The sequence below is a fragment of the Pseudorca crassidens genome, chromosome 11, assembly GCF_039906515.1.
Source record: "Pseudorca crassidens isolate mPseCra1 chromosome 11, mPseCra1.hap1, whole genome shotgun sequence".
Classification (NCBI taxonomy): Eukaryota; Metazoa; Chordata; class Mammalia; order Artiodactyla; family Delphinidae; genus Pseudorca; species Pseudorca crassidens.
The window spans coordinates 35035040-35054983 of record NC_090306.1 but is presented as its reverse complement, the minus strand read 5'-3'; the positions used below and the strand labels follow the sequence as shown (position 1 = coordinate 35054983).

Below are 19944 nucleotides of genomic sequence, written 5' to 3'. Positions count from 1 at the left end.
AAACCATAATTCAAAAAGGGTCATGTACCACAATGTTCATTGCAGCTCTATTTACAATAGCCAAGACATGGAAGCAACCGAAGTGTCCATCAACAGATGAAGGGATAAAGAAGATGTGGCACACATATACAATGGAATATTACTCAGCCATAAAAAGAAATGAAATTGAGTTATTTGTAGTGAGGTGGATGGACCTTGTGTCTGTCATACAGAGTGAAGTAACTCAGAAAGGAAAAAAAAATACCGTATGCTAACACATATATATGGAATAAAAAAAAAAAAAAAAAGGTCATGAAGAACCTAGGGGTAAGACGGGAATAAAGACGCAGACCTACTAGAGGATGGAATTGAGGATACGGGGAGGGGGAAGGGTAAGCTGGGACAAAGTGAGAGAGTGGCATGGACATATATACACTACCAAATGTAAAACTTATAGCTAGTGGGAAGCAACCGCATAACATAGGGAGATCAGCTCTGTGCTTTGTGACCACCTAGAGGGGTGGGATAGGGAGGGTGGGAGGGAGGGAGACACAAGAGGGAATAGATATGGGGATATATGTATGTATATAACTGATTCACTTTGTTATGAAGCAGAAACTAACACACCATTGTAAGGCAATAATACTCCAATAAAGACGTTAAAAAAAAACCAAAAATCTTCCCTGAAAAGTGTAACTGCAAAGGTATAATACTGAAAAAGGAAGTTTTGGAATTTTTTTTTAATGCCCTCTTGATTAAGTTGTGGTTGATGATTATGGCTTGCCTGTGCCTGAGCTACTGGTCACCAGTGTAATTGCTGTACAAAGGAGGAGACAAATATTCGGAAATGTATGTTAAAATGGTATTGAAAGGCAAGATTACGAAGTATTTATTTAGACATGGGTTAGATATCTCTATAATTCAAATAAATAATGAAATGTCAGTTAAATTCATTTACCAGAAGTACTCCTGTACTTCTCTGATCACTGCTTTAATTACAAATGATTCAATTAAAGTTAAAATTCCTTGGTGTCAGTTGAAAAGAAAATATAAATTATTTTCAAAGAATTTAGCATAGAATTTTCTTCTGTAGCCACTTTCTTCCAAATTAGTAATATGTAGAATGTTATTTTTAGGACACATGATCTCTGAATAGGGAAGAGGTTCTTCACCAATATCACAGTTGGGATGTAGACCCTGCTATTTGGCATTTAGAAAATAAATAAATAGAGAATGACAAAATTGAGAAAAGGGCCAAATGCCTGAGTTGCAAATTCACTTTGATGCTTATTTAGAAGCTAAAAAGCAAATAAGCCTTTTTTTTTTTACCTGCTTCAGCGCTTAGTATGGAGGTAGCTGTTGTAGTAGAAACTGTTTAGGGAAGAAAATATTTATGAAAATAATTACTTAAATAATTTTGCTGGAAAATTTAGTTCAAGAAACCAGTTGCCATAAACTTAATAAAAGTTTCTGAAGTTGTATGCAGAGGTTAATTAACAAAGCAATCTTTCATTAAATCAATATGAATACCACTGTATACTTACTGTATGCCCGACAAAAATAACTATTTTCTGTTATTACCACTTAACCAAAATCTCACAGGAACTTTATAAGACAGGGCCAAGACAAACCCTGACATGTGATACCTTAGCTTTAGGAAAGTAACCAATGATAACTAAAATAAATAACACTTCACTGATGACCACATACTAAATACGTTACCAAAACCTAAGGTTTCCAATTTACTATACTATCTCTTAATTGACACCACCTCCAAATAATGATCAACAGGAAATAAATTCTATCCCTGAATCATACAAGACAGGAATGTGTAAGTGTACTGTAGCAACTCTAAGTACACTTATATCACCAATGTATTACAAGTTCCAAACCCAAAGTTAAACTGCATTTTGCCCAATACGCTCTTGAATGGACATAACTGAAATACTTGCAACAAATTATAGCTTGTAACAAATACATGAGTTAAGAAAAATAAATTAACTTTTATTTCTATGTTTTCAAGTCATCTCCCAGTATAATCATGATTTCAAAATATTTACTTCACAGGAGATCACATTTACTTCTTTTTCATTCCACTTGTTCCAATTATCATCTAAAAATATCAAGCTTTGGATGATTATATTTAACTAATAAGCATACAATACCTATTGTATGTTCTAATCATATTTCTAACTTAAATCACAGGAGTATAATGAAATAATATTTTGACATATTTTCTAGCAACTGTTAATTTTATTTGTTTGTTTGTTTGTTTTCTTTGAGGTACGCGGGCCTCTCACTGTTGTGGCCTCTCCCGTTGCAGAGCACAGGCTCCGAACGCGCAGGCTCAGCAGCCACGGCTCACGGGCCCAGCCGCTCTGCAGCATGTGGGATCTTCCCGGACTGGGGCACGAACCCGTGTCCCCTGCATCAGCAGGCGAACTCTCAACGACTACACCACCAGGGAAGCCCAGTAACTGTTAATTTTAATTTGAAATTTTATATCAGCATATTTACCAGCATATCTTTTGCTGGCACAGATTCATGTGAAACTATAAATGATTATCCATAAAAAGACATCAGAAATACACATTTAAACCATAATGATGATTTTACCTGTAAATGTTGAATTTGTAGGAGCAGTTTCTGAAATAATCATAAATTACTATTATTCACAGGAATGAAAAATTGTGAAAAAAAAATCTAAAACTCAAGTTGCCTATGAGTTATCTGGCCTTTTTTATTTCACTTCTTACAATTTCGAATGCAAAACAGGAGTCATTTATATATTCTTTGGAAGCTTATTGAAATTTCTTTTTAAGATATATGTTGCACATGAGTAATCCTTCAAGTATTGAATTCTATCTATATAATCCTCACCTTCCACTCCATCCCTTTATTAAATTATTTTAGTTGATGTCTCACTCCCTTAATTCCCAGAACCTACAGACAGGCAGGAGTGGGGCAGGAGAATTGCCCCATCTACCAGTGGTTCGAAGTACCTTGACAGCATTGGTTTTGAACTGACTCAATATGAACAAATACCCTGAAACAGAATAGTCTCAATCCACTGAGGAGCAGTCTAAAGCATTAAGTACTTACTCCTCTGCTGTTGATGATATGAAAAGATTCCAAACCCTTTACCTCATCTTTCCTAAATTGATTAGAGTAAAACATAGTGACTCACCACTGCACTCCAACTCTCCTGCGATGCAATAGCTGAAAGTTAAATTATAAACAAAAAATAAACAATCAAAATAAAAAACAAGAATTAGGTTGAAATTTTTAGCTCCTAATTACATACATCTCCCAAATTTAAAATAACAAATTGTCTAACCGTGAAAATCAAAACAGAACCAAATAAGAGAACAGTAAATAACTGTTTCCCCAAGAGCATGCTGTGGATTCAAACTGTTTTTTTGTATTTTTCATGTACTGTTTCCTAATCTTTTCACTGAGGAGTTCTTGGGACCTAAAGGAATGTTTGGAGTCAAGCTGTAAAGTTAGTTCTTAGATTTTAAGTTTCAAACATGACTTTTTTTTGATGGCCATGCCGCTCTAGTACAGACCTCCCTTCTTTACTTCCATGTCACTCTCTGAAAGCTTATAAACATGATCTTACATTTATGGAATGAAAACTTTCTTTTTACCCAAAAGTACATAGTGACATTTTCTGTTCTGTCTTATGCACTAAGTATAAGATTTAACAAACCATTTGTTGATATGTGAATTTACTGAAAACACAAAATAACCAACATAAGTGATATAAAACTGAACCTAAAGCTGACCTTCCCATTTAGAAATAACAGTTAAAAAATATATTCACTGATTTTTTTCTTAATTGTTTTCTAAATAAAAATGGAAGAAACAGAAATACTGGACAGTTAGAGAATTTACCATATTCTCCCACAGTTATCTTGGATCACTCCACCAGCAGGTATGATGTCATTATAGAAGCAGCTGCACTCAGACAAACTGACGCATTTCATGGTGTTCTCATCCAGGAAGGGAGCACTGTCTGGGCACTTAGCATAACAGCCTGTGTGTAAAAATGACCCACAGTTCATCTCTATTTGCTGAAACTACATTGTACCTTTGTAAACTTACTTCAATGGTTCCATGAACTGAAGTAGATAATAGCAAAACAACAGCATACTCTTAGTGAAAAATATATAAAATTGAAACAGCCACTATGGAGAACAGTATGGAAGTTCCTTAAAAAACTAAGAATAGAACTACTATATGACCCAGCAATCCCACTACTGGGCATATACCCTGAGAAAACAATAATTCAAAAAGAGTCATGTACCACAAAGTTCATTGCAGCTCTATTTACAATAGCCAGGACATGGAAGCAACCTAAGTATCCATTGACTGATGAATGGATAAAGAAGAGTGGCACATATATATATAATGGAATATTACTCAGCCATATAAAGAAATGAAATTGAGTTATTTTTAGTGAGGTGGATGGACATAGAGTCTGTCATACAGTGAAGTAAGTCAGAAAGAGAAAAACAAACACCATAAGCTAACACATATATATGGAATCTAAAAAAAAAAAAAAATGGTTCTGAAGAACCTAGGGGCAGGACAGGAACAAAGACGCAGATGCAGAGAATGGACTTGAGGACACGTGGAGGTGAAGGGTAAGCTGGGACAAAGTGAGAGAGTGGCATGGACATATATACAGTACCAGTTGTAACATAGATAGCTAGCGGGAAGCAGCTGCATAGCACAGGGAGATAAGTGAGGTGCTATGTGACCACCTAGAGGGGTGGGATAGGAAGGATGAGAGGGAGACACAAGAGGGAGGAGATATGGGGGTATATGTATATGTAGAGCTGATTCACTTTGTTATACAGCAGAAACTAACACACCATTGTAAAGCAATTATACTCCAATAAAGATGTTAAATAAATAAATAGAGATGTTTTGTTAAGAAAAAAAATTGAACAGGATTCAGACCCTCTTGCAATGAATATAAACCTGAGAACTTAGAAATTTTGGCTGATTTAATTTTTTTCTAATATGTTTCCTAAAATATTTTAAATGATTTACTACTTTAATGACAGCACGCTGTTGAACATAATGCAAGACTTGGATAAATATGGGTCTTGAAATGTGAATGCCAATTCTAAATATCTACTTTCACAAGGGTAGACGAAGATAACAGAAATCATAATAAAATGGGCTGAAAATATCCCAAAGCCTGGGATTTAACACAGATGTGACTTTTGGAAAGTTTCTGTATCATCTTGTTTTCTTGTCACTTCATTCTTTTTCTCTAAGATATGTAATGCTAGCAATAAGGTAATTTTTAACTGTGAGATATAGTTAATTGGCCTCCATTCAAGTGAGACTATATTATATGTTGCATTCTGAAACTACATTCTCAACAAACTACCTTGTCTAATGAAATGTATAAAGATTGCCAATGCTATCAGATCGCTATGTTCTCTCTCTCTCTCTCTCTCCCGTTAAATAGATAATTTATGTCTAGACAAAATATTTCTAATGTAGAAATATTAATATCATAATAAAGATAAACAACTATTCATTAAATTACAAAATGTAAGATACTGAATTGTCAGTATCCTAAAATATTTTCGTTTTAAGGTATCAGTATAATTTGCGCTTCTTCATGGAAATTATTAAAATATGTCTTACCTTCTAAAACTGCAGAAAACTTCTGGCCAATTACTCTATCTTTGCATGTTTTTGCAGTCAGTGTACCACAAGGTTTATAATGCCAGCTGCATTCCCCAGGTGCATTATAATAATCACAGTAGACAGCTATGATTGAATTATATCAAATTACTTGCATTAATTACATGACAATTTTCACCTTTCATTTTCCAAAGCATTTTTATAAGAGTTTTTGAATGAAACTAACAATAAACAGAACTAAAGTATATCATTCTGTCTTATCAAGTCCCTTTGGCTTTATCTAAATTGCCATATAAGCAAAAACAGCTTACAAAAAAAGGAGGGAAAGCATATAGAATCAAAATAGCACTTTTCTTTGACATCTCACAATAAGATTGGTTTGAGGTGGAAGAGTAAATATTAATTTTCCCATTTTTTAGCTATTTTAGGTTATAGTCTATATTCATGGTTTTAATGTCTAAGCTTAAATGAGAAAAATAAATCTCCAGGGAAATTAAGCTTCTTTAATATGTAAATAACAGTTCCCAAATGAGGCAACTAAAGATTTCAATATAATATATAAAGCTGTACATAATAAACTAAATAAAATGAGGATTCAATTTCAACATTTCTCATTTGACACATTATCTCTTATCATACCTTCCTTTGGAAGGAAATGTGTTGACTAATTTCTACTAAAGTTACCACATTCCACACATAACAAAATTCAGTTTATATTCATTTAACAGTTTATCTTGACTAGAACTCTGTAGAACTTTTCAAGATGATGTGTGAGGACTTCACCCAAAAGTGATATATGAGGTAAATATTTAAGAATATATAACTATACCAAGATAGGTAAACAGTTCATTGTTCATTTAAGTATGAATAAGAAATATTTTCCATCAATATTCAATTTTCCCCTGTGAACAGAAGAACTTTTGAAACTAAAAAAGTTGAATTTGATGTACTGTGCCAGGTGCTATACTTTTTTAAATAGGTATTTTTTTTCAATCATAAACAAACATTAACATGTGTTTAAACCTGTCTATGCCCAAGAATATGTATTTTATAGAAAATATGAGGAGAAGAATGGTTGTCTAACAAAACAATTCTGTCTGATTACGTTTTAAAGAACAACAACATATGGACTTACGACAGAGATCTGGTTTCCTCCATGTAACACATACTCCAACCGCACTGCATGCTTCTGCATACATCGCCACAGCTGTGCAGAATCCCAGGTACTTCCCCTCCATGTCACATGCACAAGCTTCTTCAACACATGCATCATAGTACGTACTGGGGTCCACCTAGGAAGACCATGTTAAAGCAAAAATAGAAATGAGATTTTCTTTTCTGATAAACAAGGAAAATAAGAAAACAATGAACAGACTGGGGAAACAATATAACCACACCTGAAAGAGTTAAGCAATCTTGGTTATTCTTTAGCTGTTACTACTAACAAACACTTGTAGCCTTGTCCTTCACAAGGCTAGTTACTCTCTGACTCCATATGAACTACCCTTTGCACCTGGCATTTCTTCTCCCCTGCACTCCCTTGTAGCACTATTCATTTCAGAAAGAAGGTCACAGGCAATAACTTCAGGGACACCAGACCGGGTTGCTGAGCCACCTGACACCAGCTTTGGCCATGAATTTGCAGAAAAAAAGACATGCAAGACCTTAATTACTTTGAGCCTTATCACCTACCCCAGACCATGAGCCCCAGGCTATATAATCTTTCCCTGTTCCCCAGGGAAGGGGAGCACAGTTCTTGAGGCACTAGCCTGCTGTGTTTTCCCCTTTGCCAGGCAAAGATTAAAGCCATTTTTCTCATTGCTCCAAAACTCTTGTCTCTGTATTTCTTTTCACCATCGGTGCACAGAAAGCCAAGATTTTTGGCATCAAGCACAGCACCTGAGTACCTGAGAGCAAAACCCATGCCTGTCATTGCTCTCAGAGCCCCACTACCTTATTGTGGCAGTCTCTGAAGGTGCTGTCCCGGATGATCTCACATTTCCGCACAGCCCAAGCTTTACAGTATGGGTTTGAGTCACATGGGAAGGTTTGAGCTACTGTGTCTGAACATTCTTGACTTGTTTTCCAACTATTTCCAAATTCCAGTGCTCCAGCAGCTACTGATGAGTATCTCGTTGTGAAATCATCCTTAAGATCGCCATTGTTATTTCCGCAAAGACCACACACTTTGCCCTATATAGATCAGAAAGGGAACTTTAAAAGTGAGTTATGCTAGAGATATATAGAGAGATAGATAGGTATGGATAGATAGACATATGATAGAGATATTAAGATTGTGTATATTATAAATCTATTTTAAATTCCAAATTTTGAATGGAAACCAGAATCTGTGGATAAGATTCTGCTCCCATTTAATCCAAGATATCCTATATTTCAGTATTGACCAAGATAAATGCCTTAAGAATTTAAAAATAATTATATTCAGTAGCTTCAAATCATACAGGAGTATACTCTTAGGTTCTTAGAATATTTGTTCCAAGGATTACATTAATTCTATCTATACACCAAGCAACCACATATGGCTAAACTAGAATGCTTCAGGTTTATTGCATTTATTTTTCACCAAATTCTATCATCTTTGATTACATTTAATACTTCACGTAAGGTTGAATAGATGTGGAACCTTGTTCTATAACAAAGACTACCATTCTCCCACTTTCCACATTTGAATATGTCTCTAATCTTCAGCAGCAAAAATGATTTTGCTTCTATTGTTATTTGCTTCTGTTATATTATTATATATATGAATGTGATATACATACATTCCAGCGTGGATCCAATAACACAGAAATTCTTGTATTTTTGTCCCAAATTATGGTTATTCCACTTAAAATTTTCAAAATCAAGTACAGGCCAACAGTATGAACAGAGTATGATTTTCCACTGAGTTCACATTCCTTACTTTCCGTAGTTTTGACTGCTGTGATTTTACCATCTTGCAAGACAATATTCTGATCCTATAAATGAAAAGATAGACTTACAAAAACATTAGTTTTATTTGGCGGTGCATAATCTGAGAGAAAAAGAAAGTAAAGAGAAACAGTACTGTACCTGAAGAGCAACTATAATTTTTCTTGAGCATGTAAGCCCATCTTCACAACACGGGACGCTTTCAGTTAAAATACGGAATGTGCCATTTTCACGACCACAATAATCCTTTAAAAATTAAATGTTAATAATAGTTTATTTATATCAGGGACATGGAACTCAATTACAATGTTTGTATCAGACAAACATTTCTTAGACAGTGACCCCTTATAATCAATAAATTACCATATGTTTTGTTATGGAATTTCCAAAAGACAGTGGTGTAACTGTGTTATGGGTCTGTAGCCTTTGCTGAGTCCAAACTAGTTAACTTGTTTTGACTGAGTCCTTTTCCCATTACCTCTATACAAGTTTAGAATTATACCATAGATGTATATATATTTAAATTGTGTAAGTCTTAGATTTATTTCTAGGCTCTGCAAATAGCTAGATAAGATGTGGGGGCTTTTTCCTCAGTGATTTATATGAAATTTGATATTCAATCAAAACTAATGCAAAACAATCCAAACTTCACCCATTACATGTTACTTAGGAAGCAGTTTAGGTGTATGGAACAAGCATGAACTCCAGAATCAGACAGATCTAGGTTGAATATAGCATTTTCTGCTTAGTAATTCATGTTGCTTAACCTCTCTAACCCTCAATTTCTTCATCTCCATCATAGGAATAATAATATAAGCCTTTTATATTTTAAATGATTGAATGTAATAAAATATATAAATTCGCTTTGCAAAAAGCACTCAAGAAAATGTAACTGTTATTGCTAATAGTGCTGTTGTTAAAATAATGACACCTAACATTTATTGAGCATTTAGTATGTGCGCCAATATTTTCTCTACTTTGGTTTCAAGTAGGGGCTATTTCCATCCCCATTTTATAGCTGAGGAAACTGAGACACAGAGAGATTAAGGAATGTGCCCAAAGTAAGTCATACATCTGAGAAATGGCAGAGCCAGGAGTGAAATCTAGGTCTACTGCCTCCAGACTCATTTTTACATTATGTTACATTTTACTGCCTTTGAGAAACATATAAGGGGCCATTTTTTTTTAATTTCACATTTTGAGAATAAAATACTCCAGAGTTCATCTACAAATAAATAATAAGTAAAGAAAAATTGTGATAAAATACACTTGCAATTACCTCAATAAATGAATACTGGCAGAGACCATCAAAGCTGTAACTTTTTCCATCAAAAGATCTAACATGACCTTCCCCATAGATATGGCAGGTGGTTTGACATTCATTTTGTGTACAGTTCCAAGATCCTTTTATGCAAGTACTAAAAGAGAGCAATGATACAGTGTGGTAATTATATTACATCAAGATTCATATACTCATATTGTTTTTGTAAAGAAGCACAAAACAATGTTTCATATTGGTTTAAATTTTGCAGTTTCTTCATTATCTGATGTTCATCATACATAATGCTATGTAAAATTTCTATTTTAAAGATAGCTTTTTTTCTAACTACATTTGACCATTATTTTTCAAAATATCCCAGAGTATGACTTCTTTCTCATAAAAATCAGAGCAGATTGTCCACTTTCAAATATCCAAAACAAATAAAGTAGTAATCTTTTATTATGCACCATTTGTTGCAGCCAACCGAGGTGACACTTCCTTGGTCATACTCTTGTCCACCAAAAGAACATGGGCAGTCATCAGGGAAGACACAGTTCCCTTTAGAATTTCGAACCATTCCTACAGGACAGTAGCATCCACGCTTGCAAGGCAAGTTCTCCTACAGAAATAAATATAAAATATACACCATGGGGCACTAGTCTAAATACATCACATTATCAGTTTTAATTAACAATGCAGAAATATACCAAATATACATTTAGAGTCAACATTTGACAAATCAAAATGACACACAGAAAATAATATGACCTTCTAATTACTTTTCATTGATGTTTTAATTTCTCTCTTCACTGAAACAAAAGTTTTAAAAAACTAAACTCTAATGCCATGTTACTTACTTCGAAATTAGGTATGTTCCGAGTGCTACAGGTACTGTCAACTCTTCTCTGTGCCTTAGGATTCCTACAGTCAACATATTCAGCCCCTCTAGAACAATTCTCTGTGGAACAAGGGAAGCTGTTAATCAAGGGCCCCTTGATCTGCTTATTTTAACCAAAGTAGATATCTTAAGCATCATGATTTCAAAACTTACGTAGTGTTAAATCAATGGGAGTCTGGCAAAGAAGAATTCCATCTCGACATATGCTGGAAATAAAAGAAAATGATACTTTTTTTTTTTTTAGGCTGTGCCGTGCAGCATGAGGAATCTTATTTCCCCAACCAGGGATCGAACCTGTGCCCCCTGCATTGAGAGAACAGAGTCTTAACCACTGGACCGCCAAGGAAGTCCTGGAAATGATGCGTTTAAATAAAATTCCAATGACAGCTTCTTAATACACTGTTACAGCAACTTTAACCTCTCATTCATAAACCACCTGTTTTATCACAAATAATAAGACCAAGGAGACACAGTCCCCCAGAAGATGCATAAAATGTACCAAAGTATAAGATATAATCCTGTATGTATTATAGAAATGTACAAGCAAGATTCTTATGGACATACAGAAAACTTCATGGAAAAGATGGCTTGATCTTGATGGATGAGTAAGATTCAACAGATATTGCTGATAAGATGTAAAATGTGACAAAGGAAAGAACAAGGTACGTTCCAATGACTTGTTTGATAGAAGGCAGGATACATTACAGGGAGAAGTACTGGAAGTAAGTTACGGCCAGATTTCAGTTAGTCTCACATGCAAGTTTGTTTCTATTCTTTTTTTTTTTTTTTTTCGCAGTACGCGGGCCTCTCACTGTTGTGGCCTCTCCCGTTGCGGAGCACAGGCTCCGGACACGCAGGCTCAGCGGCCATGGCTCACGGGCCCAGCCACTCCACGGCATGTGGGATCTTCCCGGACCGGGGCATGAACCCGTGTCCCCTGCATCGGCAAGTGGACCACTGCACCACCAGGGAAGCCCTGTTTCTATTCTTTAAGCAACTGTCACCATAACAAAAGTGTTTGAGCAGCTAAGTGACACAGTCAGAATAGTGCTATAGATTTGATATTCTATTGGTAGTACAAGAAACTTGAGACAGAGACAGAGAGAGACAGGGCAAAGAACAGCCAAGTTAGCTCTCACAGTAGTGCCAATAAGAGGTCTTAGAGGTCTGAAACAGGATAATGATGAAGGCAACCATAATTTGGAGGCGCTGGCCTAAGTTTTATTAAAAAGGTAATGTACGGATTCCCCAGCATCTACAGGGAATGTATCATTACCAAACCCCAACCAAATGTTTTACATATTTGATGGAAAAGAGTTGATACACATCCTTTCCTTTAAAATGACCAAGAAAAATTATTCATTGCTAAGTGATATCTTTATGGAACTAAAGAAAAGAGAGAAGGTGCATCCAAAGTTTTTTTGGAACAACTGCTTCAATTTTGCAGTTATGTTTTTAAGAATTGCTATTTATGTGTATCGAATTAGAAATGTGGATAGACTACTTTGCCCAGACTGCAGAAATCACAACCTTCTTATCCATTACAAAAAGTTACAATTCTTCAGCACCTCCTACTTCCCAGGAACAAAGTTCAAACTCTTGCGTATGCCCTGGTCACTGCCTTCTTTTCCAGCGTAATCCTGTGCAGCGACAACCTGCATGTGCAATACTTTTTCAAACATTTCCTACATCAGTTCATTTTGTTTACTCCACTAGAAGTCACTCTTCACAACCCAATTTTGTCTGGAAGATTCATCCCTTAGGAAAACTGAAATGCTGGTCTCCTCTGAGAAGTTTTTTATCTCCTGCAGTAGCAACTGGCCCTTTTTGGTACCATATGATAGTATACAAACCTCCTTGCAATATCTGAGTCCAAGACAATGCTCACTCATCTTTGTAACTCCAGGGCTCAGCACAAAGCATGGCACACAGTAGATATTTATTGAGTAACTCTTTGTTGAATGACAAATGCTGAGAGACAACTAGGAAACATTGAATATAAAATCATTTTGCATTGTCTGTATGTAGTAGCTTCTAGAATATTTTTTCTACTGTCATATACTGTCTACTGTCAATACTACTGTCAATTGACAATCTACTGTCAATACTACTGTCATTTAAAACCAAACAAGAGTGGGATAAATCAGCGATGGCCATTACAGTGTAGTGAACACTCCAGGTAAAAGAGGTAATATCAAACTTTAATAAGAAATACAAAATTTTAAATATGATAGGTCTAAAGAAGACTTCATACTAGCAAAAGACTATTTCTCTGAAAAGCACAGTCCCTTGATTTCAAAGTCATAACAAGTATATTTGTAATTTCCATACCATTTATCGTCATCAATATGGATGAGTTTGCCTGGTTGTATGACCTCGTCATTTATGTAGCAGTCACACTGAGATTTTGGAACACAATTTCCTTCATTAGTCTGGTACATTCCATCAGGGCAAGTGCATCCATCAACTAGAACATCTTCCATATCGCAGCTCCTATCTCTCTCTGACAATGATCGGCAGGAACTATTGCAGGTTTTAACATTGTACCTGAAAACTAGGCCACTTGGACAAGATTGATCTGTTGGTATAGGGAAAAATAATCAACATGTAAATAACCAGGAAAATTAATAATCTTACCTCAAGTTGATGTTTATAGGTATTATAGTGAATTAATCATAATTGAGATTATGAATAATAGAGGAAAAGGTAACTGTCCTTTTTTCATTCTTTTTTTCTGTCATTATTGAGACACTACTATAATGTTTACACATTCTGCTGAGAATAAAGCCCATAAACAAGATAGGCAGTACACTGCTCTCCTGTAGCTTATATTCCTGGGGAAAGGACAATTGTGCTGCATGCTAAAAAAGCAAGATAGGAAGCTCTAAGTGTGTACAGCTGGGAACCTGCACTTAGTGAAAAGGAGGGGGTAGACGGACAGCATGAAGACAGCCTGGAGAAAGGTAATTAATTCTATGTCTGGTAATTCTATGTCTAAATTACAAGAGAGGGAAATTCTTTCAAAAAGCAAGTAGAAGAATAGAAACTATAAGCCCAGAGACAAGTAGCCTTTAGAACTTGCACGACCCTTGTAAGCAGCTTGGTCTTTAGCCTAAAAGAAATGAATTGCCATTGACTTGTTTTAGACTGGAATGTCACATGATCAGGTTAGTTTTATTTGGTTTTACTTTAAAGATTATACTGATTTCTCTGCAGAAATTGGATTAGAGGGAACCAAGACTGGATATTAAAGGAGGTTATTGCAATCACCCAGAAGTAAAAGTGACAGCTTTTGAACTAGGTTGGTGGCAAAAGAGATGGAAAGATATGAATATATTTGAAAGAAATTTTGGAGGTGAACTTGGCGGACCTTACTGATTAACTGGATATTGGCTATGCAGTATTAAGATTTATCTATAGAGATGTGTTTCTACAGAAGTTTTTCTTTTTTGTAAACAAAGTACTTCTCTGAAGTCGTATTTGAATAGTGCAATAAACATTTTTTTCCATTAAATGAAGGATTTATCAGCTTTCTAATAAGAATTTTTTTCACTTTTTCTTTACTGAGTACAGTTGATTTACAATATTGTATTAGTTTCAGTGTACAACACAGTGCTTCAAAATTTTTATAGATTATACTCTACTTTATATTTATCACAAAATATTTGATGCATTTCCTGTGCTATACAATATATACCTGCAGCTTATTTATTTTATACATAGTAAATTTGTACCTCTTAATCCTCTACCCCTATATTTTCCCTCCCCTTTCTCCACTGGTAACCACTAGTTTGTTCTCTATATCTGTGAGTCTATTTCTTTTTTGTTATATTCACTAGTTTGTTTTATTTTTCAGATTCCACATAAAAGTGATAACATACAGGGCTTCCCTGGTGGCGCAGTGGTTGAGAGTCCGCCTGCCGATGCAGGGGACACGGGTTCGTGCCCTGGTCCGGGAAGATCCCACATGCCACGGAGCGGCTGGGCCCGTGGGCCATGGCCGCTGAGCCTGTGCGTCCAGAGCCTGTGCTCCGCAACGGGATAGGCCACAACAGTGAGAGGCCCACGTACCGCCAAAAAAAAAAAAAAAAAAAAAGTGATAACATACAGTATTTTTCCTTCTTTTTCTGACTTTAGTGTAATAAATATTTTAAAACAAAATAAGATTTTTTTCTGGCCACGTGGCAAGAGGGATCTTTGTTCCCTGACCAAGGATCCAGCCTGTGCTTCCTGCAATGGAAGTGCAGAGTCTTAACCACTGGACTGCCAGGGAAGTCCCCAAAGTAAGATTTTTGTAAACATAGTAGTTGAGCCCTTAGCTTACTAATTTATTTTTTCAAAATAAGTTATTAATATTTGACTATGAGTTAAAAATGCATGTCAGAACATTATTTATATTTCAGCATACAAAAGTTGAACAGAAACATATATTTATATATAAATGCATATATATTCTGTTCTTGTTAAAATATGAATGTATTTAATCAAGATAGAAGAAATAAACCAAGAAGTAAATATGCAAGGATTGCAAAAAACATACTTTTTGAACAAACCTAAAATCATCTTTGAAAGAACAAAGTACAAACTTGTAAATACACATGCTTAAAGTACACCTAGACACACACACTCACACACAACTTTTGTAAAATTGAGAAGCAAGTAGAGTTATCTAAAGCCTCTGCTTACCACAAAGCCCAGCCCTCCATCCTATCATGTAAGTTTCCTTCTCAGCACATGCTTTCACATAGTTGCCTAAAATCGTGCACAGGCAGTCTTGACTATTTTCACAAGTACAAGTATATTTTTTGCATTCCTTTAAAATAAGAAACAAATTTATATTACATTATGAAAATATTCAGAACAGGAAAACTGTGTATAACAAATCAGTTCATAACCACTCCTCTTCCCTGAAAAACGTATGTCCTTGAAACTTTTGGAATTACGTCTTTTCAAAAATATACAAAATAGCAAATCAATTATTAAATGAGTTTTCCAAGAACTTAGAAAAGACAGAAAAAGAAACTTATTCAAGACTTTTCTCATTTGGGGTTATTTTCCAGTACCTCTTTTTGTTTTGAGTTGGTATATCTAACAATTGAATAAATTAGTATAATCCAATGTTAAATTTAAACATATATCTTAATCTACTGACAATGGCTGCTATTTGAACATTTTTAATATCTCATGCTTCTTTTAATATTATCAAAATATTTCTCAAAAAAAGCTGTTAATATCAGACCCTCACATACCTCTTGATATGGTTTAGGGTCCACAACTGAATGGCAGGAAGCAAAAGGCCCACTCAAATCAAGAAGAATTCCACAGTGCCTTTCAGCAAACCTTTCTGGAAGAAAATTAATGAACCACATATTAGATCAAAACTGTCATAATTTTTTGATTAAAAGAGAAAGTGTAAATTTTTAACTTTTGTCTTTATTAAAACAATTGTGTTTTTAAAGTGTTTTGCTATAATTTGTTATCACTATATACAAAAATAGCATGATATAATCAGAAACTATTTAAACTTAGAGGCAAATCTTTATTAGCTTTGGACTTTTATATTAAATCAGTTAACATTTTCTGAAGGGCAGTTTCTATATAAAAATATGAATAGGGGAACCAGAGTATTTATTTACGTATCTTTTAATTTAAAATACATATTTATGTCAAATTATGAAATGTTAGTACTGTCACCCAAGTAGGTCAGATCAGTGTTTCTGAAGGTCATACATTAGGACAACCAATATAAATAATTCAGATATGCTAATTTTATTTTTAACTGCTTAATTGATATTTGGTTGGTTTATAAATAACTAGTCTCAGATTAAATTAACAGAAGAGAAAATTCACAAAAATATCATCTGAGTAGGAAATGTTTTGCTCAGTGATCTGCAGATTCTTAAGGATGATGACCATGACTAGGACAAACATTACTAAAATTTTTTTTAACTATTTGTTGATTGGCCTTTAAAAGTTACTGTCACCAGGAAGCAATAAAGGAAGATGACTGAACCTATTTAAAGGACATTGAGGCCAATTATGAGGCCAAACTTGCAACCAGGTTTCACTGTTTTTTTGTAAACATTATTAACATCTTATTAAAGTATAGTTTAATTTTCTGTATTTTATTTTATTAAGTTATATATAAAACACTGAAAATTGAGTCATTTACATATCTCTCAAAATTGTTAACATATAGTCTGCTTAACCTAAATTGGCTTGGTTTCTATGAGATATATATGTTTTTTACCTATGCTCATTTTTTTCATTGCAACACCACAAAACAAAATAACAACAATTAAAACCGTGAAATATGTATTACCATGTTGATGTTAATGCATTTACCAGCTCATCTTTTAAATCAAAACAAATAGATGAAACTTTCAAAAGGAACCGCTTTAGTAATTTTTAAATATTATTAAAAACTGATCAAACATTTGTTTCAAATATGCAGATTAATTTAGAAATAACTAATTAACATATCATCATAATACATCTTAACTTACCTTCCGTTGCATTCCATTACTTATGAAAGAAGCAACATAAAGTGAAGTATGTATTAAAATCAGCAATACTAGGGGAACAATCAGAGAAAGACTTGGACTCAAAACACTTGGATTACACCTTATTAAGAACACTCTATCTAAACTCCATTATCACCATCTACATTAATGGAGATAATAACCTCATCTATGTCCTTCATGAATATTTGTGGAAATAAATTGAACTAATAGGTATGAAAGTATTTGGTAAGCTAAAACATGAGCTGAATCATACAAGTGTACAGTTTTCCCATTAAGATCTATATTTGGGGTTTGGTATACATGATGGCAATGGTTAGGAGACCTGGATCTAACTATAGCTGCATCATTAAGTGTCTCAGTAGTTACGGTGAGTCTCGCTATTCAAAGAAATGATGACTTCTACAACTAAATAAAATAGGAATACTAATAAACTAAGTGATAGGTAAAGTCTCCTCTAACCCTATTATTCTATAACCGTGGAGAAAACTGTATAAGGAAGAAAAGAGTTAGTACAGAAAAAGGCAGCTGTGTCTTTTCCTCCCTCCATTTCCCAATGAGACATGTTTTCTAAGAGTGTCATCAACCAGCCCGATTGTTTCTCCACTGTTCCCTCTAAAACTGGGACAGTACAACAAATGCTAGCTGAAACCAGGATTATCTGGTAGTCTCATATTATTACCAGAATAAGTTTATAATTCCAGTACCAAATATCTAATTACGGAGTTTGATGTTCAATTAACATTACCTTTTTCTATACTGACGCATGAAGCAGTGTTTCCTTTAGGACAAGGCATCATTTCCCAAGAATTAGCAAATGCCTGAGATGTCTTCTCTAATATATTCTGACTTGACATGAAATCATCCTCTGCTCTGTTGTTGTAGGAACCACAGAGTCCTGTACAGAGCACAAAACAAATTTTAGCATTTTCTCATCTTCTTTTTGGATTCATATTCAGTTCTTTGCTCAAATCAAAACATGTATAAGCCACCTGAGAGTATTGTCTTTCTTATCTGGACCCTTCTGACCCATGAGTTACATTTTTTTTCTGTGTATAAATGTCACCTTCTTAAGCAAAAGTATATTGCAAAAATTTAGATGGTTTTAAATGAGTAACTGTAGGATTTGCCATCGTTTCTTTGTTTTGTTTGATATTTGAACAGTATGTAAGAGCTGATTTCTATAACAGAAAAACTCAGTAAAAGAAATGTAATCTACGAGCAGAAAGACAAGTTGTAATAGCTTGTATTTGAAACTTGATTTTCAAAAGATTTATATGTATAATATTTTCATTTATTCTTCTACAAGTCAAAGCTTTAGTAACATATATTAGCAAAATGAAATAACAAAAATTATCAAATCTCACTTAATAAATCCTTAATTTAAAAACCTTAAAAATTTTAAATTGTTGAAAACCATTAGGAAATAGATTTTGTAATAAATAAAGCTGTCCTCACTGTATGTTAGAATTATTTTACTGCAATATGGAAGGAAAGATTAAGTAAAAATGCCTTATGGTCTAATGTCATTAATTGAGACAACTGAAAATTACACTAGATGGTTACAAGAGCGCCTTGGAAATAAAAACATATCTAGACGACTTACCTACAGTGTCTGTGAATTGGTTGGGTGGCATGGAAACATATAATTGCATCACAGGAACAATTTGTATTTGCAGTTTTCCATGAAAGTATGTTTCTGCTTGAAGGTATGAGGAAGATGCATTGGAGATCTGTATTTTTTCTGTTAAAGTAATAATTTATATTAATAGCAACAATTGACATATTAAACAGTTTTTGATTTCTTAAAATGCTTTTATACTTTAATAGATTTTAAAAAGCAGAAACATTTAATATCCTTAAAGATTGAATAAATTAATGCATTTTATATTTATTTTAAAATGTTATTATTAAACTTACCTGAATAATAATAACCTTGATTTCTAATCTTGTCATTTGTGACTGTTCCATCTCTATTGAATATGTATTTTTCAACTGGAGCAAACTAATATTTAAAACACATTGTTAGTTCATATTAATTTACAATATTAATTCATTTTAGTGTAATATATGAACCTGAAATTTTTTTCCATAAAAGTTTAATTGTAATGGATTAATTTATAAATATCTAAAATATAGATCATTTTTAAAGCATTTCTTTTTTTTTTTTTTTTTTTTTGCGGTATGCGGGCCTCTCACTGCTGTGGCCTCTCCCATTGCAGAGCACAGGCTCCGGACGCACAGGCTCAGCGAGCCCGCTCCGCGGCACGTGGGATCCTCCCGGACCGGGGCACGAACCTATGTCCCCTGCATCAGCAAGCAGACTCTCAACCACTGCGCCACCAGGGAAGCCCTAAAGCATTTCTTATATCAATTCTTTGAGGAGGATTATAAAGGACTTTTCATCCCTGATTTGTAGATGAGGAAACCAAGACCCAAGAAGGTAACTTGGATTTCCAAAGGTCGAACCACTTGTAAGTACCAAAGATCAAGCTAGGTGACCTCCCCCCATATAGGTCATCTCCACTTAAAATGATAATTCCAAATACATGAAATTCTAAACAAATATAAATGTCTTCTTAAATGGGCCATAGATTTTAATAATCGAATAAGCACATAAGGCTGACCTGTAATTAGCACATTAGTTATGTGTCTACGTTAATTTTGATATACTTAAGGATCCT

The 19944-nt window shown here is 34.3% G+C and overlaps 1 protein-coding gene across 1 annotated transcript in view; it reads right to left on the bottom strand.

The window, feature by feature from the left end:
* Window positions 1–19944, bottom strand: part of MUC19 (mucin 19, oligomeric) — a 97325-nt gene that overhangs the window by 69852 nt on the left and 7529 nt on the right. Inside the window, exons 9-28 of the mRNA XM_067698686.1 lie at window positions 19181–19265; window positions 18867–19004; window positions 18009–18158; window positions 15989–16083; window positions 15426–15552; window positions 13071–13317; window positions 10893–10945; window positions 10699–10799; window positions 10309–10460; window positions 9860–9998; window positions 8722–8826; window positions 8433–8627; window positions 7603–7842; window positions 6785–6941; window positions 5650–5775; window positions 3877–4018; window positions 3167–3198; window positions 2596–2625; window positions 1309–1350; window positions 764–796 (exon numbers count right to left, since the gene is read on the bottom strand). Coding sequence (XP_067554787.1) covers window positions 764–796; window positions 1309–1350; window positions 2596–2625; window positions 3167–3198; window positions 3877–4018; window positions 5650–5775; window positions 6785–6941; window positions 7603–7842; window positions 8433–8627; window positions 8722–8826; window positions 9860–9998; window positions 10309–10460; window positions 10699–10799; window positions 10893–10945; window positions 13071–13317; window positions 15426–15552; window positions 15989–16083; window positions 18009–18158; window positions 18867–19004; window positions 19181–19265 — 2389 coding nt within the window. The remainder of the gene's footprint in view (window positions 1–763; window positions 797–1308; window positions 1351–2595; window positions 2626–3166; window positions 3199–3876; window positions 4019–5649; window positions 5776–6784; window positions 6942–7602; window positions 7843–8432; window positions 8628–8721; window positions 8827–9859; window positions 9999–10308; window positions 10461–10698; window positions 10800–10892; window positions 10946–13070; window positions 13318–15425; window positions 15553–15988; window positions 16084–18008; window positions 18159–18866; window positions 19005–19180; window positions 19266–19944) is intronic.